Source organism: Melanostigma gelatinosum (genome assembly GCF_949748355.1).
Source record: "Melanostigma gelatinosum genome assembly, chromosome: 8".
NCBI lineage: Eukaryota > Metazoa > Chordata > Actinopteri > Perciformes > Zoarcidae > Melanostigma > Melanostigma gelatinosum.
The window spans coordinates 8,612,975-8,640,569 of record NC_136641.1 but is presented as its reverse complement, the minus strand read 5'-3'; the positions used below and the strand labels follow the sequence as shown (position 1 = coordinate 8,640,569).

At 42.8% G+C, this 27,595-nt stretch overlaps 1 protein-coding gene across 1 annotated transcript; it reads left to right on the top strand.

Annotated features, from left to right (window-relative positions):
• Positions 1–549: 549 nt before the first annotated feature.
• On the top strand, positions 550–27,372 carry LOC306781286 (guanine nucleotide-binding protein G(I)/G(S)/G(T) subunit beta-1). Its single transcript, XM_079274064.1, has 11 exons — positions 550–920; positions 17,438–17,544; positions 18,156–18,194; positions 18,454–18,560; positions 21,062–21,125; positions 21,467–21,629; positions 22,399–22,465; positions 22,872–23,073; positions 23,318–23,534; positions 24,792–24,907; positions 25,322–27,372. The coding sequence occupies exons 2-10, from the start codon at positions 17,488–17,490 to the stop codon at positions 24,896–24,898; spliced, it is 1,023 nt and encodes a 340-aa protein (XP_079130190.1). The 5' UTR covers positions 550–920; positions 17,438–17,487; the 3' UTR covers positions 24,899–24,907; positions 25,322–27,372.
• Positions 27,373–27,595: the final 223 nt, after the last annotated feature.

Sequence of the window (27,595 nt, the reverse complement as noted above, 5' to 3'; positions counted from 1 at the left end):
TTGTGGTTGTTATACCAACATAACAATCCCTTTTTTTAAAGTTCCCAAACTTGTTCATGTCACAGGTTCACAGAAAGCCAAAGGTCTCATGTAACATGGATTTGGGATTTTATACTGTTGTAGTATATACTGTGTGTGGAGAGATATGATTGGCAAAATACACTAGGATAGAAAAGCAATTTGTTCCTAAACATTTAAATCAATTATTCCTGGTGAATGATAATGAAAGTACCTCACAGAACCTATGGAGTTGTGTAGGCCACATATCAGAACCACTGGCTGAAACCAGGGCTGCATAGAAAGGCTGTTGTTCTAACATACTTTGGCGTGAGAAATGCTCATTCTCGTGTCACATCTGATTTTATCTCTTTAAATGAGCAAAGTTGCAGAATAAAAAGCAGTGTTTTGGCAGGTAAACGTTATTTAGGTGTCTTGGTGTTACCAAAAATGGCAGTATTTCCTGATCTGTTCGTCGCCGACCCTTCGCCGTGCGTTGTGACGCTACCGTAACGTGGGGTTTCCCAGACCTGAGTGCAGGGTTACCGCGCCCATCTCTGCTGTTTGATGGCCGGAGGAAGAAGCGACTGAGAGCCTGGCGTGAAGGAAGAAAAAAAGAGGGACGACGACGGTGGGAAAGACTAGAAGGGATTTTTGCTTCGAGTTGGAATTTGCGTTGAAACGGAAGAACGCTCCAACGGGACCGTGCCACGTCTTTTCTGGGTGAACCTTGTATCTCTGCGCCTCTGTGCCGGTGTGTCTCCCCCCTCGGCGGGTCAAAAACTGGGTTCTGGGAGTGCCGCTCCTCGGTCGCTTAACTCACGTTAGCTCAATCTTAGCGCCTGGGCGGACAGAGGAGAGACGAGATTCTGCTGTTTCCAGTCAATGTGATATAAACAACGGATACCCTCGACTGAAAGCGGGTAAGGATGTGTATTGATATTTTACATTGCGCTTCAGGAAATGCATGAAGTGTCTGTGCAGTATGCTAGCCTGTCGAGCGGGGAAGATGAACGAAAGGGGTTAAACCCGAGAGAGTGGCTCCTACGTTAGAGCTAGCTGGGTTAGCCTGCTGCTAGCTAGAGAGTGGGTGGGGGTCACTGTTAAAGAAACTTAACGCATTGCGTTAACCCGGGTGTCTATTCAGCAGGGCAGGGTTTAGCTGGTTTTATATCTGCTGCTTCTCTCCGGTAAACTGGTGGCGTTAGTTAATGTACTAATGTAGATTAGAAGGTTAACGCTAGTTAAAGCTGGGTAGGTTAGCCAGCACCCCTCTGCAACGTCCGGGTATCTTTCTCCCTCTCTGAAGAGATATCGTTAAACTATTTGGCTTAAACTGTATCAGCGTTGCTTTAGTTTTCCATTTATCCAAGCATTATCCAAATGTGGGCTTCAGCTAAGTCCTAGTATTGAGCCCAATTACCCTCAACACATTGGGTCTGTACGTCGGCACACTTCACACCGTTAACGTTACCTGGTGAGCTAAGTAAATGGTCGCACATTTGCTGCTCAGAGTTTTGTTGACTAACCCTAGGCGAGCTATGATAATCACATAGCTGCAACTTCTTGTACTTGCACAACTCAAACAAACAGAGTTTGGATTTACTTCCTCTCGTGTAGCATCGTGCAAATAGCAACGAAACTAGTCTAAATGTGGCTCCTTCACCACCCCCACTATCTCACAGCCAGTCCACACCAGCTAGCCAGAAGTGGCCACAGCCTACGTTTGCGTCCTGCTCCGGCTGATCTGTGATCTGTGTATGTTCAGAACATGGCAGCCAGAACACTCGGCCCGTAACGTTATCCTCAGTGAATACGAGCGGTGCTGTCGTCGAAATGCTGCTTTTATGTAAAACTCGTGCATTGAATCGTTCATATTTGCCTTTCTAAAAATATATATTTACGTGCTGCCTAATTTATCAGTTGCAAACTCATTTGACAAACGGGCTTGTTGACCGAGCAGCGTTTAATCCGGTGAATCGAAACCAACCCATCATGTATTATGGCTGCTGTGTGCCACAGCTAACGTTACATGTTAACACACATTTAGTTACAGTGGGTCCAACGAAGGTACCGACAAGGAAACATCGTTTATGCGAGTCTAACTTTGAATGCACAGTATAAAACGAATATTTATTTACGTATATTACCGAGCGGAAACGCAGGTTTTAGGATCGCATTGCGAGAATAAGCGCCGCCGTGGAGCTGGTGGGGCAATAGCCATTTTAGTTTAGTGTTAAACCAAACGTCGGTGAGCGAACACACCGCTCGGTCTTAATGTGAACTTCTTCCTTTAATGATGTGAAAACGAGCTCGTCTGCTGATGATTGGATTTTGGCAATCTGTTTATCTCGATCACGGGTCTGTTTGTTAGCAGCTACACCTACAGCCCCACCGGGCCGCGCTGCTCCACAGTAGTTCAGGCTGTATAGCCCGGAAAACGGGCACGTTTTACCCACAACGAAGCACTAAAATCACAGTTAAGCACAGCAGCGTGAGGGCGGTACAGTAGAAGAGATGAGTGCGAATATTTGTGTTTAGTGGCAACGTTAAATAATCCGAAAGAGGCTTTAGCAACGAGTCAGGCGTCGCAGGAAGTGGAGCTGAGCGCCTCCTCCAGATCTATGTGACGTTCGCCTGACATGTTACGATGTGGCATCTAAATATCCAACTTCTAGTCGACTACATGACATGTTCGTTAACAGAGCTAATTGTATTTACTGGTTCACAAAGATGACTTCATTTCGCCAGTGTGCCCTCCGCCTCCTCGAATGAATGGGTTCCTGTATTCAGGGCCCAAGCAGCTGCAATGAACAAGATGGCGTTCAAAGCCTTTCTCATCACCGCCTTCTTCGCAGACGGGGAGAGACAGATGCCGAGCATCGGATGGGTTCAGGCTTGGCAGACTAGATTTCTTTGCTTTCCCTCCATCGTAAAAATAATGTACCGAATGTATTTGTGTCGAAACGGTTTTTAAAGCCGAGGGAGAATCCTGCTCAGAGGGATCCAGTATGTGCACCTCAGAGCCAGGGCGACACAGTGGGGAAGGGCTGTGAGCATGAACGCCATCGAACATGGTCAATGTTTTAATGGTTCATTAGAAATAAACATTTGCTTTACATATTGTGATATTAAGCTTAATGGCGTGTTTTAAGCATTTGTAACCACATCTCAGGGAAGTTGGACATATTTGTCTCAATCCTCACAGTTAAATGTGACCTAATAGATCTCTAATTGCAAATAAAATCTAGTGATTAAGATTCTGCTCGGCTTTAATTGCAGTGACCCCCCCCCCCCCCTGCATATTTTGTTTTTGTCAAAACACTTTAAAACATAAATGTGACATTTATTCAACTTTATTTTGAAAGAAAACAGTTTGTTGTGCTTTTGTGTGCCCTAAATCAGCCACATTCCTCCAATTCATAGTCTGTTCATACGAATGTATTTTATATGTTTGTTATGTAACTATCAGTTTTGAAGCGTTGACATTTTGCAAATTTGCAACGCCACTGAATGTCCGAATTACATTTATATTTAATTGTCTTCTTCACGCATTGATCCCAAACTTTAAATTCTGATCCATTTATGTTCCTGTCCTGGTAATTACTCACTGGATGGGACCACCACACCTGAGACCGCTCAGCGACTGCTGCCTCAGTGATGGCTCTCAGCTTCACTGGAATTTAAAGTTGTGCTGTCTTTTATCAATTATGTCTTTGTGAATGAATTGGTCCAGCACCAATGGCTCTCTCTTCACCTCGGAATCCACTGTAAATATATTATGAAGCGTATACATAGCACTGGATGGAGCATGTTATCATATTTCTATCAATAATCGGTTTAATTAGAGGAAAAACCTGGATCGACACCCAAGAGCATCCAGTTATGTAACGCGGCATAAAACATTTAGTTTAATGTTAATCCGCTTTAGTGGCCGTAACCCAAACCATACGGGCACCCAGAATGCATTTCTGTCCGGTGACCCTGGTGGACAACAATGGCATAATCTTTGCGCATTTCTGAAAAGCTATATCGATGTAAGCAACGATACGAAGTGGTGTATGACCATCTTATCTGAAAGCCTCGATGGCGGTAATGAGTCTGAAAGACATTTCTGGATTTGTGCACAGCCGAGCTTTTCAGTAGGATGAGTGCCACCACAACATAATGACCATGTGTTTAAAACCTGAGTCATTGGCCTTTTGCGCTGGAGGGGGGGGGGGTCTTTGTTTTTATCCTGCTGATGCGTATTTTCTCTTTTAATCTGCGAGTGCAGGGTATGAATAGGATTAAAATCTCTGGGGATTTCACTCGTTGGGATTATGTGGATTTGGTCAGTGATAGTGCTGATTTTACTTAACTTCTGATATGATACTGCTTACAACTACATGTCCACGGGGCATCTTTAGAAGTGGCTGTACCACATGGTAGCTTGTCCAAACTAAACGTAAAACTTTTGAGTGTGACAGACAGACAGTGCTCATATCTCGGGTTAGTCTCTCATATTTTACTGTGCGTATCAGCACCATATCTGTCTGTTAACATCAGGACATTGGCATCAGCAACATATATTATGTTAAAATAAGATGTGTTTCTCTTGCTGTTTTTTCTCCAGCAGATTGGGTCTAAATACTGTTTAAGACTTTTTGTTTTCACTCCGTGTGCAGTGTTGGACGGTGGTCCGTAGGGCTGCAACCAACAACTCTTTTTCTATTGATAAATCTATCTATTATTGTACCTGATTAGTCAAAATTCATCTAAACAATTAACCCCCCCCTCGCCCAAAAAAAATCAAACTGACCATTCAATTATCGCAAATGTTATTTCGACAAACTGTATGTCACTCCATAGTAAAGTGCAAAACTCAACTTAAAGAAGAGCCTATTATTAAAGTCAGCAGTTCAACAAAAAATATAATTCAAATGTTCTATAAAAGCCCTTAACAAAGTGAAAAGGTAAGTTCTGCAACGTGTAAGCTGGTGTCCAGCGCTGCCCAACTCAAATTTAGGAATCAACGGTGTGTTAGACGTTAGGTGTGTGTTGTAATGAAATTAACTTCAACATGTCCACGTGTTCTGTACTTAGTCTGGAAACTATTTCCAGCTGCGGAGAAGAGATGCTCGGAAGGTGTCGATGTAGCGGGCACACACAAATAAGACTTTGCCAGAAAATTGCCAGACAGGGAAGCCGGGCCTCATTTGCTTTCCACCGCTGCAAAGGATGTGTATCTTTAGGCAGCGGCTGCTCCCCAAACTACTTGAGAATCTTGGTTCTCACTGAAGGACTGATGGCATTGTGCCTCCTCCCCACTCGCCTTCTGGCCGGATGTTTCTTCTAAGTCCTACCAAAGCAGTGACTTCTAAATTGTTGTTTTGATCCAGGATGCAATAATCATTGTGGTGTCGCTCTTCATGCAGCACAGTAGTTAAACTGCAGCGTCATTGATAAAATGTGGCTCGTCTCTGCATCTGTTGTTAATGATGCAGCCGACCAATGACGAGCCCAAAACGACTGCCGTCACGAAGCAGCAATTAGGCTACGTTATGATATCAAAGAATGACGTAAAACATCAGGTCGTCGTCACTAATCGTGGCAGCCCCAGTGCTGCATCAGGTGATAAACTTTCCTGTCTTTATTGGCTATGCTGTTCTGTACGGTTTACGATATACATCAGCACTCTGTTTCCCTGCAGACTTTGTTTGTCTCAACCCTTTTTCTGATGGCGTTATCAAAGGTGTGGCTAAACATGCTTAAGTAGCCAAATTCTCCCCAAACCACTGACGTCCTGTTACCGACTTTATCAACTCCAGCGCTTTGTGTTTACGGTTGAAGCACCCCAATAGCGTTGGTGCTAAGCTAACAATGTGTGCCTTCAGGGATATATATATATATGGCCAAAATGTTTTTAAAATGATTTAATCTGACCATATCACATGTTTTCTGGTAATTAAAGAAACAAACTATATGAAATACCCACATACTAAAGCTTTGTATACTCCTGTGTTAAATACGTGAAAAGTACTACATATTTTCATATTTAATTAAGAACGTTAGTGCAAAATATTTAGATTTTCTGAGAAATATGCGTAAGTAGCCTATGTGCCTGTTATCAGTTTAGACCATGTTGTTGTGTGTCACGATATCTCATATGATTTTATCACAATGTGATTGTTGGAAAGACGATACATCCTAAGACGGAGAGGTTTGAAATCGCTGCTGAAGTCGTTTTAGTTTGAAAACTTCAGTGTTTTATTTTGGAGGGGCGGAGTCAGAGACCTTTTTAAAAAGGGTTTTCTTCTCGATTGTGTCTGATCAGTCACGGCGTGTCCACTACTGGTGGCCTCTGCATTGTGGCACTCATTACTTCACTCTTAGTTCTGGTGTTTTGTAGTTTAGCAATCAAAATCCTTTTCCTCTTCACTCACGGAGCTTCTCTCTGAACACAACTGAAAGTTTCGTCAGGGGTGTTGCACATCCATCTCAAATGTGGGGCTAAAGATTGTGTCTCTGTAGCTTTCTGTTGCTAGGTTGCCTTAGGCAGAAGCTGTCAAAGTTTATTGTCAAACGATCTGCTGGCAGCTGAGTTTGACCTGTATACCGTTGAGCTGATTATTAGTCTAGCTGTATAAGTTATATTTACTTAACTCAACATCTGTTTGGCGCACACACACACACACACACACACACGCTATTTTTAACCATAATTACCAGTTGAAGGCTCGGGGCTCCAGTAAACTATTTTCCAAATCTAATTTGGTGTATTGTTAAATGTGGTTGAATGTAGCACAGGGTGGAAATGCCAGTACACTCATAAAAACAGGAGGTCTGGCCCTCGACTAGTTTGCCAATACAAACTATGACAAACACAAACCCAGAATTTGCAACAACTTTTATAAAGCATGTATTCATATAGTAGGCAAGAACTTGGGAACAGTAGTTTCAACATTATGACTAAAAGTGGACATTTCATATTATGTTTATTAACCCTCTCAACCCCAAAACCTGCCGGCGTGATGGAAAAGCATGTATTCTTAAAAGAATTGCCAAAACTACAGCATTTATCATTGTCAGACTGTCCTCCACATTATATGTGATGGACCCTTCCCTCTAAAAACAACCGAAACTAAGCTAAAAATTGTGATATTTTGTCAAAACCATTTTATTATTTTTTTAAATGTTTTAAAAATATTTAAAATGTTGTCCAAAATAAACCGTTTGCTCGAAACAGATCCTGTAAAAAGCAAAATGTTGCACTCGTCAGCGCAACTCGGAAGCCATGATTTCTCCAGCTGAGACTAGCTGTCACGTGACAAAGAATCTGTGAAAGTTCAACTGAACTGCAGGCTGCTGAACACAGTGCATTGAGGAGAGGCTGTAAGAAGAGGTTGTACAAATAGCTTAATGTATTATCATATTTTCAAACATTGTTAACACTTGTTGCAACTTGGAAAAATGTTGAATATACAGATTCCATTGTTTGCCAGTTCTTGCAAAAATGATTTGTCTAAGAAACTAAACTTGCGTTTTTTTATGATTTATGGATTTGTAACTGTTATCCTGCACAAAATACATTTTTGAGTTCTCTGTACTTCTAGCCATGTTTGTGCGGTTTCTATTGAGGTGCAGGATTTATACATTGCAATTAAAACCAGGGCTATGGAGAGAAAAATGTGACTGGAGCAAAAAACATATCATGTCATTATCTAAAATGACATGATATGTTAACCGGGGCAGTGAATGACTGAGAATGAGGCCTGAGACCATTGTGGCAAAGGAAGCCTGTAGCAATTTCTCCTTTTTGGGATCACAGACCTCTGAGAACAGGGCAGTTTGGATGTTGAATACTTCTGGCCTTACTGTGGACGCTAGCCTGCTGTTGAACAAACCCCACCAACACTAGGACCGGAGATTGTCGCCACACCGTAGGTTTCAGCGGTAACCGCTATATGAACGTAGCGCAGTGCATCTGCGATTAGCTAGCTACTGGGACACACACTGATCTTCCATTCACGCAAAGTGTATCGAATGAAGTACTCTATTGGTATAACTTAAGGGTGTTGGTACTGGCATCATAATTGTTTTAACAATACTCAACCCTGCTGCCAGATATGTACTCTGTTTACTTAAGTCCCAAGCTGTTTTTACAATACTTTAGTACAACATGTTTGCTTGATGGTTTGGTTTGTTTCTAATGTTAGGAAGTTAAACCGGTCATAATTCCTTCTCAAACATCTAATTTATGTTTCTGGGAAAACATCTCCTTCAAACAACCCGTTTCGATAGGCAGCCGATCAAAAGGTGTGTGTCTGTGCTCTACCAGTCAGCAAAATTCATACCAATGTGCTTTCTATACTGTGATACCGTCCACCCCTACAGGGCATCACAACAGACTGAGTGAAATGCACACGTGACCGTATGCTTTGAATTGATATTGACTACAATCGAGTATGGTTACGTATATATGCACCAATAAACACTGTAGTATTGGTTATAACTTTGACATAGTCTGCCGTGTCAGTTTGTCTCATTCCGCAAATTGAAACATTTGGGTGATGCCGTCTGAAATGAATAGTTTGGAGTGTCTCCATTGATACACCTGACTTCATTTGAACGATGTCTGCGTACAGTTTGACACGAATCGTTGTTTATGAGCTTGACTTAGCCGAGCTAAGCGGACTAGCATGCTACAGCAGTCCTACAACTGATAGGACTAAAACAACTGGTGCACTGCCAACCCTTTAGTAGACCTAAACAGCTGTTTGGCTCACAGGGTGTATCTAAAATATGCTGCATGTTGATGTTTGATTGCACCAATCCTGTAACGAAAGGGTTTGGAATGAATACACACACTGTTGCACTGCTAATAGCCTGGCGCCACTGGCCAACAGGTCGTAGCCACTGTTTTGAATAGTCTAAGTAAAAGATCAGCTTAGTGACCCACACACAGACCTGTCACCACTCAGACACCGTGTGGCCCTGACGAAAGCCCATCACAAGCCCTAGCAGTGCTTTGCCTATGCACCTCAACGCCTGCCTGCCCTGCTTTGAATAGAGACCAAGGTTTATTTACATTTTAGCCACAGGGAAAACGTGACCAATCCTGAGATAACGGTAACAGATGGCCAGTATTAGAGTTGGATGTAGGGCTGGATACTGCAACTGATTTCATGAATCTATTAGATTATGATTCACAAGATTTCAGTGTCGATTCGATGACAGATGTTTCAGTTGCAATACAAATATTTCTTTGATATGAAAGATATTCTCAGTGAACTAATGCTGTAACTTGTATAATGGACCCTCTAACCGTGTCCATGAAAAGTATTAATGTTTACATTAAGAAACCTCGGTCTGAAATCAACCAAGGCCGGGCTTAAGTGCAATCCACATGGTTACAAATGGCGTGGGACTCGTTGGTGTTAGAGCAGCGTCATGTGTGCCAGCAGACAGTGAGCGACACAGACAGCAATGCACCCACAGCAGATCAGCTGTTGTTGAAGAAATTAGTTGTGAAGTTAAATTGTGCTATTAAATGTACAGTGTCTCACACACACACACACACACACACACACACTGTACATTTGAACGCAACTCCCGGCATAGTTTGATTCCACTGCGCTTCTTTTTCACATCCCCGGGAAAAAGGCTTCTTAAAAGATCAATCTCTGGGTTTTAAAGAGTAGATATCTAATCATTCAAACGAAGATCGATTTGAATCACAAAATGCAGCTCTAGTGGGCGAGCTGTCATGTGACTCTTCCACACAGGCTTGTTCCTCTCTTGGAAGCTTGGAGAGAATGCACGGGGGGAGGGATATGATTATTAATGCAATCAAAGGAGTGTGTTTTATGTTTTAAATAAAGTCATGCTTTTGGCTTTGGGCTAGCCTGACCTTCCTTTCTTCTTCTCCCCCCTCCCCGCTTCCTTTTTAATTTAACTCATTAATATATCTGTATAAAAAGCTGGTTGTGCAACGGTCCGAAGCACAAAACATACCTTTGTTAATGTATGCGACTGCTTTTCATGATACTCGCAGAACATCAGCCCACATTAGTGCGAGTCTGTGTGGCATGAGCCCGGCTGCTCAGAGGATTGTATTACAGACCAGCTTATCCTGAATTATATTGTCAGATACTTGTTGGTTTCATTTAGCTAATGCCTGCTATTTCTACCAACAATGCACCCTGTCTAGTAAGAGCACACTGCATCATGGAACGTTTCACTAATCAATCTCCACTGTTGGTCCCATTGATGTTATGTCCCCGATCGTCAGACGTTACCCGCAGTTGGCAGCCACATTGAGGGAGCCCACACAAAATTGTGCCCAGTTAAAGTTAAAGTTAAATTCACACAAATTCCACATCTAGCTTGAGTAATGTTTGCACAAAGGCCCAAACCTATTTCAAGTCAGTTTAATTTAAGACGTTTATTGAACAAAGTTAAGATTTGATCTGCGAAAGGATCTAAGTGCAAAGAATGTTTGCATGGCAGACGTATAATATGTTTTTTTATGTTTGTATATTATACATTCATACTTCAGAATTAGTCACCAATGCACCTAACCGTGAGCTGATTAAATATTACACAAAGAGGCAAAACAAATTAGCATATGTTCAGTAACAGAAGCAAGGTTGCTGTGCACTGTGTAATCGATAGCACGTGTTTTTTTTCTTGAACTTTTAGGTAAAGTGACTGTTGTTGAGGAAATGCAAGGGTTTCACCATACACTCATTGCCCCTGGCTCCAAGTCCGCTGATGTGGAAAGGTTTTTGTGTCATGCATACAGCTTCAGTGTATCCTATGAAATGTGTTTCTTTTTCTAAAGCCAGCCCTTCACCCCTCATCTATGAGGCTTCAACTGACTGAAACTGTATCAATGTAAATTGAAAGATATTTCATGCACGTGTCCTTCTTCTGGGCCCGTGTTTGTCCTTTGCCCCAAAACTATTCAGGGCAACGATAAAGGCAGCCTCTTCATGTTAGAAAATGCTGAAGTGTACGGTTTCTTTTTCTGAAATGAATTGTGCACCCAAATTCAGTGGAACATCATGAACAGAACTGTCAGCTTATGCATACTCATTTGTATTTTGCTCCACTTTCAACGGAGCGGAATGGGTTGTGGGGCCCGAGGCTATTCATTTTCAGTTCAGCCGTTCTTCTTAAGACCCTCAAGGATTTGAAACCCAGCTACTCCTCAGACTGTGGTTAAAGGAGTAATCCACATTTAGTTGCCTGCTGTATGACATTAGGAGGAGTGGCCAGTACGTGTCACAGTGCTAATCATCACACTCAGCTGATTAAATATTCCAGTTACTTCACTGTAATTGTTGTTCTGCCTCTACCTAAATGTTTAAGAAAGTGGGTGTTTGTTTTCAGCCTAGATGTACCCATGTAGTTGTGTTTTTGAAAATACTGCAGTAAACGTATATAAAGCAATAGTTTTGGATTGTCAAATAATGGAAAGTAGCCAGCATGCATTGTACAGTTAGATGTTGGTATTGGAACTTGTATTTTGGAACAGCATCATTAAAACATTTCACAAGATGTTCATTCATTGTGATGCTAGCCGTAGAGGGAGAGTCCGGTTTGACCTCCTCCTGTTTGGTGGAGAACCATAGAAAGTGTGTGTTGGAGAGAATGACAGAGAATGGAGAGAGTAAGACTGGATGGGGCTTTTAAGAAATGTCCAGGAGCGATCCCCCTTCTGTCTGCTTGTACTGCATCATCAGCTCCCTTGTTCCTGCCTTTTATGTGAGCTGGTTGTGTTTCAGCTACATTTACCATGCACCACTTCCTCACAGCACTTAGTTGGACTCCCACCCACCAACCGGACAAATGCACTTACAGTATCATCTCGCATCTGTTTTTGCACTCATCAAAACTTTCAAAATTGGATCACTTTAAATGTGGTAAATGAGAACTGACATACGTAGATATTTTTACTGGGAATCATCTGTTCATTACCTAGTTCTTTCATATTGAGTAACCAAATATGATCAGATTTTCGACATCAACCAGCTTCACAGCGCACATTTAGTGCGAGAAATGACCAGCAGCAAAAGTTCAGAGGTGTAGTTCCCCTAAAAACAACAAACAAGGAATGGATTGGGCATTATTGAGCCAAAACAACCCATCACGAATAGATCAGGGCAGCGTCCGATATACACTACTAGTTGTAAATTGACGTTACTTTGACTGATCTTTTTGTTTTGGTAGTTAGAGCTAGTCAGCGTCACTACCGGTTGGACTGGAGGCTTTAGAGCACAATATGGGCTAGCCTAACTCAAATTGGGAGGGCACAGCGGTGGGAGAATGCTTTTAAATATTGCAGAGGCTTTTCTTCAGACGGATGGATGGAGAGAAGAAGAAGTGAGATGGTTTCTCTCCAGACAGAGTGCTTTTCTAAAAGCCTTTCCGGTTGCATCAAGACCTGAAAGTGCAGTCTCATTGTAAGCCCGGCATAGAGTGTTAGCGCGATCTTCCGTTTTTCATGGCTTTTTGTTTCTGTGCATATTGGCACCTCGGTTGTCGTCTGTGTGGCAGAATTTATCACAACTGCAAGTCCAAAATAAGCCCTGAAAAAAACACCTTATAATACGTGTCTGATAAAGTTAGTTGTTTCATTTCCATGTATGCTGCTCTGAGTGTGCAGTGACCAGCTCGTCTCCCTCGCACAGCCCTGCGTGGCATCTACACTCTGTATGCTCAGCTTCTAGTCATCAGTCAGTTTTGATTATTTGTTTACCAGTGTGGTGGGCTCGGCCTAATCTAAGCCAGACTGACCTAGTTTAGTGTGAAGTGCCAGCCGATCCTCTGGTGTTGCAGCACCCCCCACACACACAGCGCCTCCTGCCGATCCACCGCCCTCCTTCCTGATTTCATCCCTCCCATTTGTCAGTTAGCATAAGCCTGCCTGTCAGGATGTCCTGTGCAACCTGCTATTGTAACGCAGCTGATTGCATAGCCCGGTACGAAAGCCTGGACGGACACCGACGAGTGCAATGGAAGTAGCAGAAACCACAGAGCGAGTGTATTTGTAAAGTGTGCGCACTGTCGCCACATCCGCTGAATGTTTTGACAAAGGAAGAGAGAGAGAGAGTCGAGCACAGCTAAGGAAACACCCTTAAAAAGGAAACGCCTGCTTCGAGAGGCTACGCGCTCGCACTAAGGTGGAGGCAGCATGCTGACACAGATGATCAGTAGTGGAGCACTGCCACAGCCAGCCACTGAAAGCCTCTCTACAGGAAACAGTCCAATGCATACCCATCTGTACCTCGCACAGACCGTAGGAACAGCAGATCAGCCACAACCTTAATGCCACTCTAACGCTCTACAATATAAGATCCCACAGAGAAGTGAGTGAGTAGGAACGATCAGAAACGGGATGCGACCCTCATGAAGGCGAGGGGCGGGGCAGATGGTGTCCAAGCAGGAGGGCGCAATTATTACATCATTGAATATCTTGCCTGTAGCGGCCCTACTCACAATCCTTTGCCATCAATGATTCGGTCACTTACTAACCGCTTGACACATCTTACAATACAACAATAGAATGCAGGCTTTGTGTCCATGGAAGACACATTTTGGGCTTTGTAGAAGGATGTTATAGGGTCCTTAATGTGTATCGTCAGCCTGCTCATTCTGCAGTATAAAGGAAGACTCACCGTAGGCAGGACTTGTTTTTCGTTACATGGTACGACAACATCTCTGAGTGTGAGTCTAACCTAAAAATTCAGTGCAGCAACTTTAAAGTGGCGTTGTACTTGAGGGGCTAGTGATGACCCCGTGACTGACAATTATCATTTGATTTTTGTTTGCCATACGCGTCGATCACGTCTCATAAATCATCAGAATATTGCGACAGTAGTGGATCATTTTGTTTATACGTTACGATTATTGAAGGCTTATTGTACTGGACTGCATTATGTTGTGCTGCATTTCCTTTGCTGACTCCCTGTACAATATGTACAGTGCTGTATGTGCTCATTTGTACAGAGTATCTGGCTGAGTACCAGAGGAGCAAAGCTATATTTTGGGAAGGCCAAAAAACACAGGGCCAAGTAAGCGTAGGCCGCCTCTGCTCAGTCGTCGACGCTCAGAAGCTAACTGAGCCTCGCTCCTCTTCACCAAAGGGTTAATGAGCAGCTCCCCTCCCAATTGTCCTCTGCTTGTTCACTCTCATTAGTTTAATCTGGCTCTGTCCTCCAACTCGCCTCTCTTGCCTCTCTATCCTCTTGTGCACCAGAACATCTCACTGCCCACCCCACTCCTTAATGTCATCAGGGTGGAGCCTCTAGTCTTCCCCAAAAATCTACTGTCCAACCATCATGTGATTTATATCCTTTCACACCTGTAAGTGTGAAAGGATAGTGTCTATTTAGCCATCATTGTTTTAATGAATTCATTGAATATTATTCAGATATTTGATGTTTTAAGTGTCCTCAGTCTAGTTATCAGAGGTCTTTTGATGGTTATGGTGCTTATATTATTCCCATATTACCCTACCTTTAACATTTAATGCAAGTTACTATTTTTAAAAAGGGTTAAACAATCTAAAATTCACAAATGCACTGCTCTTAATTTTCAGTCCTTTTTATTTGAAATTAATTTCTGTAGAGATTAGTCTTCTCGTCCTGTGCCCCGTATAACCAAACGTCTGTAGAAACGTTCTCTGGTTAAGACGCCCACCCAGCCCACTGAAGCGTCCGTGTGCTGTAGAAAATGAATGGCGCTCGCATGATCACTGCTATTCAGGAAGGAGAAATACCAATGAAGTGTGCTAGTGTGTGGAGTCAAATTACACTTCCTCTCTCCTTGTCACTGTGTTGTGCTCGAGATGTCGGAGCTGATAGGAGTGGCTGGAAAATGTGAAGTCTGCTGCCCTCCTCCTCCCCCTGCCTCCCCCACCAGCTCTCTAAAAATAGCTGGCAGAGAGAGAAGGCAGTGCAGTGGAGGCTGTATGTGTTGGGCTGCCGGTGGTTTCAACACTCCCACCAGCAGCACAAGGGAGAAAGACTTCGCTAAATCACACCTAAGACTAATTGCCAGTAACAACTTGTTGCCTTATTATGTTTCCTTGTCAGTAGATGTTCTTTATTCTTCAAATCGCTACATTTCATCAATTCGACATTAACTTGTTTTTGGAAATGTTGCATTTTAGAGAATCTGTTATTTTTAAGCGATGAGTGAAGCAGAAATGTATGCAATTAATTTATACAAAGCAGTCGGAAAATAACCAAATTTTGGAGCTTTTTAAGGACCAAACCGCGGAATGTTGTTGACGGGCTACATTGATCACCTGACCTCAGCCCAGCTGATCATGTGTTTCTCTTGTTTGAACCAGAAGTGAAGACAAAAAGTCCCTTTAAATAAGAACAAAGTGAAGATGGCTGCAGCACAGGCCCGTCAGGGCATTACCAGGAAGGACATAAAGCCTTCACTCGTGTAGAGAGATCGTAGACATCTCGCAGTTATTGATTCAGACTTTTTGCAACTAAATATATTTTTCATCTGCCTACAGCGCGAAGCACCGTCCTGCTTCTAACGGAGCTAATAACTAACTTACAGTAATGTTTCGCCAGTTGCCCAAATCTGTTGATTTATTTATAAATGAGCCTACATTTTCCATTTTTAGGACCAGTAAGTTTGGCTATCGTGCCAGTAAAACATCTCAGTCCAAAGCTTAATGTCGAGCCTCGACCGTTTAAAGCTGGGACAACCAGCGCTTGCTTGCAGACCGAATGGATGCGGTTCACGTGTTGTAGCTGCGTGTGTGACCATTCAGCAGACTCCACCACCATAGTTCCCGGGCCACGGGAACACACTACCCCAAGATCAAGTATGTTTATGGTAGAGCTGGACGAAAATATCAGAAGGACAAGTTGTGTTTACAACGAACACACAACATTCCTACGTTTCAGTGTCTGATTCACCGTAACCTTCATCAATCGGTGGAACATATCCTCAGCCCAACACACCTTTTTGCAAATGTTCAGGTGTTACCGTTTCAGACTCCATAACTCTGTTGACCAGTTGATGTCTTTTGTTGAAAAGGGCACCGGTAGGTTACATTACCTCTTAATCAGCGGGCTGTTACAGAGAAGACAAGAGACTAGCCTGTGATATTACCGCGAGATGTTTTTATCACCAAGATTACGGGTTAAGGCGCCTTGCTTAGATGCAAACCCAGTTAGCGGCGCTGGCCAATCAGGTGACGGGGGAGCTGCTGAGATGTCAGGGGCTTGAAGGATAAGGTGTTCATTCAGAAGGTCTCAGCACTCCCCAAGACAAAGGACTCGTATCGAGACAGGGAGGTAAGCTGTTTGCAGAACTAACGGTGCTGAAGTTGGCTTGTATTTGACAGAAGGGCAGTGATGTTACTTATAGTCTTCTATAAGGACATTTAGTTTTAGAAAGAGTTGTGAGTAGTTTGACTCAAAAATGAGTAAGAGGAGAGAGTATCAAAGGAAGACGGCTCCTGAACTTATTGTCACTGGATGGTGGTCACTGAAAATATCAATCATCCTGCAGTTAACCGTTTAAATGAACGTTGAAGGTTTACTGACTTACTGAGACGTCCACAGGCACGTCTAGTACCGTAGTAATGGTGCTGACGCTGTGTATTCCTTCAGTGACCAACACGCCAGAGTTCATAATGGTTCCAATAGTATTTTTCCTTGTCTTCTTTCTACGGAGAGTGAAAGTGTCTGCGCTAAGAGTGTCAACCAGAGGATTGAGGTCAGCAGGATAGCCGCTGCTTTTAGGATCATCAGCAGGTTTTGTGTTAACCGGATTTGGCTGGAGGAGCTGAATCAACTGTGTCCCAGGATTACAGGGATGACATTGGAGGATGGTTTAGAGTGCAGAGGCCAGAGCATTGACAGCCTCGTCAAACCTCGCCCACCGTCCGAGCTCTTCGGGGTTCCAGTAGAGCAACCGAACCAGAGCTGGTCTCTTGTAGCACCTCTCTGCTTCCTCCATATCTGGACCCCTAATCCTTGCTTCTCTTGCCAGTAAAGGGGTATGTGTTGCTCCCTTACAGCCGAGTGGATTCTTTAATTATTTGTTTTTTTGCCTTGGCTGTTGAGTAATGGTTATCAGCTGCTTAGTGTGGCATAATCTCTGCCCAAGGGTTTGCTATTGTTTGTGAGGGGAAGAGAGAAGAAATTTAACATAGTCTTCAAAAATGGTCTCTTAAACCCAAAGTAGCTGCCGAGTGCTTGTTGCTAGGTAACTGCTTGAAGCTGGCAAGGACGAGTCTTGAGTCTCGTCTGGAACGTGTCGGGACAGTTGTGACTCGCTGTAACTTCTGTCTGGATTCAGGAGATGCTGTGTGATACTCGGGCTGCATCCAGAGTACCAGACGTTCACAGTATAAATGACTTGATGAGCAGCATGTTGTGTGTGTGTGTGTTGAGCTTCTCGTTTCTTGTCTCCCCAGATCAGCAAGAGTCTAGGCGGCGGAGCGAAGCACACCATTAGCAGAGGAAAATGAGTGAACTGGATCAGCTACGCCAGGAGGCTGAGCAGCTCAAGAACCAGATCAGAGTAAGGCCTCCAAGTCCTCAAATCTGACTTTATTTTGTTCCATTAGTTTACGAATCCACGGATGTCGCTCTAGAGTCCGATATTTCAAACTGGTGTTTGATGAAAGCAGATCTTTCACCGAGGAGCTTCCTATGTTGATGCCTCTCCATGTTAACATTATAAATGTATGATTAATGTCTGCTAAAGCCCATACAGGCTTTCTATTTACGTCACTGTAGTGAAATGCAGCCTAATGAGATTTCATCCTAACTGCTGTGACCCGGAGTTTAAATGCCGTCATTTTTCTGACTTGTACTGCTCCATAATTGCAGAATGACGTTTATTTTATTTTTTAAATGGGTGCTATTATTGCTACAATGCACTTCAGCTGAGATCACACAACGATATATTTATTTTTCATTTTGACATTGATTTAGTAATGAAGCCTCAGAGCTCTCTGGCTTTTGAACCACATTATAATATCAGTTTGTGACAGAGACCAGTTCTACACGGGGCAAATTGTATGACCAGTACTGACACTCTACTTTTTTTTTTTTATTGTACACTTTGTGCTTTAAACACAATTTGGTTTATTGGGTGGTACTCAAAAAGTGTGCGTTGTTGTGTTTCAGGATGCCAGGAAAGCGTGTGCGGATGCTACCCTGTCTCAGGTAAGGTGTGTGTGTCTGTGTGTGTGTATATATAGATGTATATATATGTATGTATATATATATGTATGTGAATAATTATTAATGACATGATTTCCACTTTTTTAACTGATATTGTAAAATGTACTAATATCAGCTTTAATGTTTGAATGTGGGAGTTGTTTATGATTGAAGACTGCATTATTTTGTTGTTTTTCTTAAAGTTTGAGTGCAAATAGCAATAAACTCAGAGTGACTCTTTCTCTCATCTTCATCTTCTCAGATCACAGCTAACATCGACCCTGTTGGCAGAATTCAGATGCGCACTAGACGGACACTGAGGGGGCATCTGGCTAAAATCTATGCCATGCACTGGGGCACTGACTCAAGGTAATCTCATTCAACCACGTTCTGTCCATTAACTATATATAAATATTTCAGCCCCCCCCCCCCCCCCCCCCCACTCCTCGCTTAAATACAGGAAGTGAGAATAAAAGCAAGCTTGACCGTATGCACAATAGGTAATGCATTTTTTTTAGAACGCCTTTCCCCCTAGAGGAGCGCACACCTCTCACCTCAGCAGCCAACAAGTTAATCACTGCGCGTCAGTCCACAGAGAGACCGTTACAGAACTGCTATGTCGCCTCATCATCCTTCCAGTCGTGTAGCTAAGAAGAAGTCTACCCCTGTGTTTGCCCACTGTTTGTTTCATCGGTTAATGTTTGACCTCCCGGAGGAGTTGGGGTATTTATTAGACTACCTGCTGAGATTCAGCTGCTCAGAAAGGAGGTCACACGGAGATGTTTTGACCCGTAGTCGCAGCTCGGTCTCCTATTTTTAGCCCCATGGAGACACTACTAGGATTCAGTGGTCGGTTCCCAACAGTTTGAGAAAGAAGTTCAACTTTCCCTCGTAGACCGTTAATGTATATTGAGTTAAATGTTCAGGGTGTTGTACTCTGATGTACCAAATATCGTTATCTTATAAATTGGTAAATGCCTGTAAAAGGCAAAGCTTTGTAGTTGTACTATTATAATAAAAAAAATCTGTAGCGCAAATTTAGGGTTACTGCTGATCATCTTGTTGGTTAAACCCCTTTACAAGCAACTTAATGCCAGCGTTTTATGAATCTCAGAAGTCTAGTATTGACCAATCACATTCAAGCAGGCGTTGGATGAATACAGGTAGAGAGCAAAGAGGCGAAACGCATCGACCGAAATACAACCTGGGAACCCAAACGGTTCTTTCAACGGAGTCGTGTTGTGATGAACTCATTTATCCAGACACACACTTACGTTGTCTAAATTCATGATGACAAGCACATACAAACACAAATCTTGAATTGATAATAATGCCGCTCATGGGAACACCCCAGTGTAGGTTATACCAAACTATTGTATTAATGTGATTACTCTGTATTTGTGTGCATGCATGTAAACATAGTGTACAGCTGGAAATAATTATAAATTTTTCTCTTTAATTTCAGTTGAAACTGTTACATTCAATTTGCACAAACTTTACATTTGTCGAGTATTTAATTCACACAGGACGATACAAAAATAGACTTAACCGTGGGGTTATTTCATATCGACTATTTATTGACTCACCAGAAATCTCCAGATTTTGGCCGTATAACCCAACCCTAACTTAAGCTGAGCACACTGCTCTGCTTGTGTTTGATTAAGTCACTCGACAGCATCACAGTTACTCAAACAGACCTGACGAGTGACGAGCAACACAAACTGGTTGTGAATTCATAAATCAGGGCTTTTCCAAACATTGGGCATCTGTTCCCAGCCATGTTGTCAGAGCTCTGTTCTGACGAGAAAGTGAGCGCCTCATTGCATCATTGTCTCCCAGCTGAGACACACACACACACACACACACACACACACACATTTGCTCTCTCGCTGGCATTGCAAAAGGGAGCCTAATTTATAGTAGATACATTTTCCTGCTTTTGACATCATCTTTTGATTATTTGAGTTTAATCTGATAATTTTAAGGCCAGGAAGTTGATGCTCTGCTTTCAGACTATAATTCCCAGCACAGGCCCTTCTGTCCCTGGCTTATTATCAGCCGGCGTGTGCACATTCGAGCGCGGTAGTTAAAATTTGCGTAGTCCCAGCAGGCCTTGGTGTGTTCACTCCTCCTCCTGGTCCTGTGTGTTTTGGGACTGTCGCTGTGGTTACTGTTGTTGGATTCACCCCAGATAGCGGCGCACGGTCACAGACGTACCTGAGAGCCGTCTCTAGAATGCAAAGCAGGGTTAGTAACGGTTCCTATTGGAGTAACTGTGCTTCCCACACTGACTTTGCAGGTTTGAGGCACATGAAACATTGAAAGTAAATACGTGATCTTGAAAGTACTCGACAGTGTATTAGAATTCCTCTCTCTGCATCAGTCCGTGTTAGGGTTAGCACTGTGCGTTCTGTGGAGTACTGTGTTGTTGATGGAGCAGCAGCTTTAAAACTAATGCCGTGACACATTTATCTGGTGTACAGGTGCTGGATTAAAAGCTTTTATATTCATTACCTGTTTAAACTCCATGCAGCGTCGTGCATGGCCATTAGTCGGTCCATGTTTGTTTTAATTCACCGTTGTGGCTTTTGTAGTTTTTGTTCTCTGTTTCAAAGAAAGTTGAAGTATGGTCACAACAACATTTTATTTAAATATTCAGACAGCCATACCCTCCCATTTAGTGTCGATCAATCACTGTTATTTGCATTGCTGAAGGCCAGAGATGACAGAAGCTGAGTACCAATATATACATGAACATATCCATCGCAGAATTGCCATTTTTGGATGTGATAAACTATTCAAAATGGGCAGTGGACTGGTCATTTTGAATTGTTCTATAGTTTAAACTATCTTCTCTTCCTCTTCGTCAGGCTTTTGGTCAGCGCCTCCCAGGATGGCAAGCTCATTATTTGGGACAGCTACACCACGAACAAGGTAAAAAAAACATTTCTAAAGAACTGAAACAATCTCAACGTGGTCATTCATTCTCTTTACCTGCTAATCAAAGCTTAAGCAATGCTCATTACTTATTACTCCCCCTTCTCTCTTACTTCCATTTAGGTTGACAAAGAGTGCCGAGTTCATAATAACATAATTCACGAGTGTTTGAGGGTGCCAAGTAATGCTATTTATAGTCTGTGTTGTGCCCTTGAAAGGTTAAGTTAATATTGCGGACCAACCTTGTCACATGTCTCTCTCCCTCCCTCTGTCTCTCTCTCGCTCGCCCATCTGTCACTGCATGCAATCTAATATTGAATCTTCCTCGTCTCCTCCAGGTCCACGCCATCCCGCTGCGCTCCTCCTGGGTGATGACGTGCGCCTACGCCCCTTCTGGGAACTACGTTGCCTGTGGAGGCTTGGACAACATCTGCTCCATCTACAACCTGAAGACCCGCGAGGGAAACGTGCGCGTCAGCCGCGAGCTGGCCGGTCATACAGGTAGGCCGGACACATGCGCTAACGTGAACTCATTTACCCATCAGCCCCAGGATGTTTTGAAGGTCCGATCCATCAGTACAGTAACATTTGGAACCTTCAGGAGCACTGAATCTCCATTAGCACCCAGCAGTCTTAGCTTAGCAGTGACACTACAGAGAAGGTTTCTTTCAAATTGTCTCTTCATTTATGTGATGAGGAGATCATATCCAATAATCAAAGCCATTCTGTGATTGATGTCTGATATTGACGTTGTTTTAACCTCCATGTACCGGTGTAAGCCCAGTTCTATTCACATCCCAGAGGTTCCGGTCACATGTTGTCTTTCTCCATTAAAAACAGGAGTTTGAGCCGTGTCCCAGCTCAAACTCGTGAAAGTGTTGAGCTCTTAGGCAAGGAGCATTCATCTGATCAGCGTCACATGATGCAGGAAGTGTGTCAGCATTTTAGTTCTAGTTCTTGCTATAGGGAGGCGTACGCACACTCTCCCAGCGAGTAAAAGATGAATTAGGATGAATTATGGAAGCCGGTCATGAACCGGGAGATGCCCTCCAGCTTTCCTCTCTGTTCCTGCGAGTGAATGAGTTAATTCTTCTCCTCCACTTCCCAAACTCGGCCCACAATGAATTCTCTGAGGGTGTGATGATAATTTGGAACATAACTTCTTCCTCTGTGCAGCCGGTAAAGACCTGAAGCCTCTGCTTCTTAATGCTATGAAGAAGACAGTCTATCGTGAATGAGTTATTCAGCCGGTGTGTTTGATTACGGTCAGGTTACCTGTCCTGCTGTCGCTTCCTGGATGACAACCAGATCGTCACCAGCTCTGGAGACACCACCTGGTGAGTTGTGATACTGCAGCCAATGCAACCCAATACTACACAAACTAGAACCCAACTAAAATCAACTGAGTTTAATACAATTTAATAAAACTGTAATTTGACTTGCCGTGGTTACTGGAAACCGGTATTAAACGGGCAAAGGTGCTATGTTATTAAATACTGTGGTATTGATCAACTCTGACGTTGTTTTATCTGTACTAATTTATTATGAAGCTGCAGCCTATCTAGCTGTCTACGTCGGGGCTCCTCCACACACACACACACACACACACACACACAGCGAAGTCGACCCTTTTCTAATAATAATATATTATAAAGCAATTAGTGTGTCATGAAAAAGAACCAATAGGACTAGTCATAGCCATACCCATCCCTTAATTTGACTGTTCCTTCTGCTTTCTCGCAGCGCTCTGTGGGACATTGAGACCGGTCAGCAGACGACTACATTTGCCGGTCACACCGGTGATGTAATGAGTCTCTCTCTGGCGCCCGACACCAGGCTGTTTGTGTCTGGGGCCTGCGATGCCTCGGCCAAGCTCTGGGACATCAGAGAAGGAATGTGCCGACAGACCTTCACTGGCCACGAGTCGGACATCAACGCTATCTGCGTAAGGCTGCACACGCAAACTCTCCTTTACATGTTACATATGAATCATAGGAGGGTGTCAGGTCTCAAATCTTTCTTGGCGTGTCCAAGTCGGGTCTATCAGAGCAAATCTCAGCTCCTTGAGGGCATGTTCAATTCATTAACAAAATAGTCATTTGAATATTTTTTTATCTATCTCTCAGAAGTAAAGGATGTATGCACAAAAGTATCAACATGAAAAATCTCCCTTTGACCTTTTGTTGCAGTTCTTCCCTAATGGCAACGCCTTTGCCACGGGCTCAGACGACGCTACCTGCCGGCTGTTTGACCTGCGTGCCGACCAGGAGTTGATGGTTTACTCACACGACAACATCATCTGTGGGATCACCTCCGTGGCGTTCTCCAAGAGCGGCCGCCTACTGCTGGCCGGCTACGACGATTTCAACTGCAACGTCTGGGACACTTTGAAGGCCGACCGTGCAGGTAAGCCGCCATACAAGACGAGAGACGAGAGCTGGAGGATCACGTTGTGCCGATCAACTGATTTCAAAATATGTCATGAGTCGATGTTTCCAGGTCTGAATAACCAGCAGTAAATGTCAGTTTGGTGTCTGACCCAGTCAGAAATGTGGAGAAGAGGTGTGGGAAGAAATTGACCATATCCGTCCCAGCTGTTGATCAGAACCACAGATTTTTGTGTTGCGTTTCAAGTAAATCTGACGTTATAATTTAGCGGTAAACACAGACAGTAGATGAAGTTTAAACATAAGAAATGTGGAGAACTGATCTATAGCTCGGTTTCAGCTCTCCTGGTTTTTACACCTCTGTGCACCTGGTCAGTTCCCTGAAGCATGTTGAGTGTGTATACTGAAATATGAATTACAGATTTATAAAACAGACTTTTTGTTCTATGGACCATCACAGATTGAAAACGTACTAATTAGTTTGGCTTTGATCTGTCGTGGCTCCCTTTAAAATGCCACATCAGAAATACGGTTAAGCTAGAAAGGTGAACTCTGTAGAGAGCAAATCTCGGCCAGGTGTGTCTGCACCGACCACTGCTGTATCAATGCAACCGATCATTGGCTGACTCCTCGTCTAACCGCGTCTTCAAACACACTTCATTTCAAGACTCAAAAAGCGAGCAGCAATGTGTGCGAGCTATCTGCTCGAAGTGGTCGTATAGCAGCAGCTGACTCAGCAGTGCGTGTGTGCTGGTAGCTGTTAGCCAAACACACATAGCCCAAACAATAACTAGCTGCCCGTACTGCCCGGTGGGGGTTTAGAGTTGTGAGGGAGGAGCCAGCAGGCAGTCAATACACGCGGAGGCATGAATACTTTACAGCTATTGATCGTATAGTGGGTCAGGGATCAGACGAGGCCCACATCTTAGCAGGCCATTTCAAATGCACACACACACACACGATTATATTTGATCCATTGGTGGGTGGAATATTGATTACCAGCATATGGGGTCAGTATCAGCCTTCAATAAGTCTAACCTGAATATATCCTGCTCTTTGTGGTTTGAACCAAACAACGGAAACGCATCGGGCGTCACGACGACAAATGCCCTGAAACCTTCTTCACCTCGTTCCCCATCTTTCACTGAGAAATAATGGATTTACTGTTTTGTCACTTAAAGTCCAATGAGTTTGTTACCCACGTCCATCCTAGATGGTGGCATTGATCAGACAGAGCAGGTGTGTTTCCGTGTCTCAGCCTCTGGTGTCTCTGCAGGTGTCCTGGCTGGTCACGATAACCGGGTGAGCTGCTTGGGTGTGACCGACGACGGCATGGCCGTGGCAACAGGGTCCTGGGACAGCTTCCTCAAGATCTGGAACTAGAGTCTGAAGGTAAAGGAAGGGCTGAGGAATGTTCAGTGATGTGTGAGAGTGAAAGGGTTTGAACCTCATCTAGAGTTAGTATTGACTGCCATCTGGAGGTTGGGAATGAAGGTGCAACGTATAAAACCAAGAGAGAAACCAAACCTAATATCACATCAGCTGTTATTGATCCTGTTGGATGTCTTTTTACTCTGCCTTTTCTTGTTCGCATAGCTTCAAACATGGCTTGTCATATTGTTTTGGACATTGAATTTGAACACAAACACGATTAAAATGGAGTAAAGGTAGCAGCTTTTGTCTGATGAGTGATTACAAATATTCACACATGATCAGCCCTGAATTTAATGATTTTACCGTGCGGTGGCCAATGAGTCATTTAGCTGAATAACGATAATCATGTATTTTTTCTTTGTTTTTCTCCAGATGGCGTCTGGACTCCAAAGTTGAGTGGAAGACCATTCCAACATCACAATGTTCAATTTTATTGCATATCCAATCTTTTCAAAAACACCATGATACTGACTCCAAACACCCCAAAAATCTATCAAGGGCAAAAATTCTCTCGCTCTCGCTCTCTCTCCCCCCTTCTCATTTGAAAGAGCACAATTGTCTGTCACTCATTTAGCTACAAAAAATACAAAGCTTGAGGGATTTAGTGGAGGGGAAACTTGTGTGTTCCTCCCATGACCATGGTCTGGTATTGTAGTAAGCCACCTCCAAGCAAACACGTCCTGCGTCCTCATTACACACAGGTCTGAGTGAAGGTTAGTACATGGCGGTGATCGAACTCTTACGAGCTTTTTGGCAATGTTTCGTTTCTTTTTTTTCTGTTTGAGAGAAGTAGATCAGTGAACTGTCAGTTAATGTTTAAAATGAGGATCAAAGCTTTGTTTTATTTCCTTGTCTTTACACATTTTAGAGAATGTTTTTAAGTTTAAAACTAGCAGAACCTCCAGATCATTTTAAATCCAGCTTCATCCCGCTGGAGAACAAAGTGAGAGAATTGAGCTTCAACAGAGAGTCCTCAAGCCACTTCTGGCCCTTCTGTATATTTAGTCCCATGATACTTTTACCGGTTCTTTTTTTCCAGTGTAGTCCACAAATTTTGTTTGCACAAAAATTAAACTTTGCATATATAGAATAATGTCTAAAGGAAAAAAAAGTTAACTAACCAAGCACATGCTGTTTATGATGATGAATGCTCGTTTTTAAACCGAAAAACAAACACAAAAAAATACAAAACCCATTTTAACCATTCTTACACCTTTTTGTCTGGCGACAGTGTAGAATAATTAAATGAAGATTAACCCATCGGATCATAATCCACCCTGCCCCTCTTTTTTTTAAATTCATTTTTTCGCTCCTTAGATTTGGTTTGGTTCCCCCTGGTTTCTGTTGCCCGTGTTTGGGACCGGTGGTGTGATTTGGTCGGGTAGGGAGTACCGCCACTTTAGCCCGGTTGCAATCCGGACGTTTCTCTTTTAACAGAGGTGCCCATTCCGTGCTTGGAAATGCAGTTACTACTCTGTGAATGACATGTTGTATAAATCAATGTTTGAAAATAATGATATTGAAACTTTTTAAGTTAAAAATGAAAAAAAAAAGATTTTGGTTGTCTGCCATGGGTGGGTTATCTCTTAGAATCGCATGCTGTAGAATTGCTTAAAAAGGTGCATATGGAATTAAGTCCTTTGATGTTTTTCTTTAAGAAAATAACCTGTTGAATATATCAATACAATGGTATTTATATTTTTCTTTTCCTTTCTTTTTCTTCCTTTTTGTTTTTGGCTACTCCGTGCATACATGATTCAACTAAAATGTCAAAGCTATGCACTTGAGAAGCAAACCCTGCAACATAAACGGTTACTTGGTCCACACTTGGGAGGGATTCCACAAATTTAAGAAGTAACGTAAATGTTAAAATTGTACACACATGCATACGTACATTCATTCACCCAAACATACACGATCTCAAATGGGACAAATTGTCATTCCTTCTGTAGCAAACAAAATTCCACTTACAAAGAAAAACATTTTATAACAGGTTTTTTTCTGTCCTTTAATAAAAAATGGAAAAAATAAATCTTGCAGCATCTGAATGGCAGAACTTTCTGTTGTTCCCATCTCCTTGTAAACAGAGGCGCTCTTTCTTTAGCAGTAGTGACATTTTTTCCATTCTGTTTTTTTCTCTGCAACATTCTGTACAAAAAAAGTGTGCTGTAATTGTGCGTTAGGCCTGGAGTTGGCAAAAAATAAAATGAAATAAAAAATATTAAAAATTAATTAAATTCCCTTTTCCTTTTCTCTCTTTCTCCATCAAATAACTGTAGAGCTCTGCACCCCCACTCTTCCCTTTTCACCTTTTGTATTTAATTTTAAAGTCAGTCAGTGTACAACCGAAAGCTGGATGCAAGATAGAAACTATATTAAAATGTACTGTTATTTAAGATGTAATAAAAAGCAGTTTGAGATGACCTCCTGTGTTGAGTGTGATTCACTTAGAGCGGTTACCACTGAAGCTAGAATGTTGCAGACTGTTTGGTTTCCCTGTAATTATGTTCAAGTCAAATAAACAATTTCTTATCCACTGTTGAATCAGCCTGGCTTCCCTGTACAGTCAGTTACTCTCCTACATGTAGTTTGTTCCTTTACACAGAGTATAAAGGGACGCCTCGCAGTCCTGTTTGTATTTGTAGT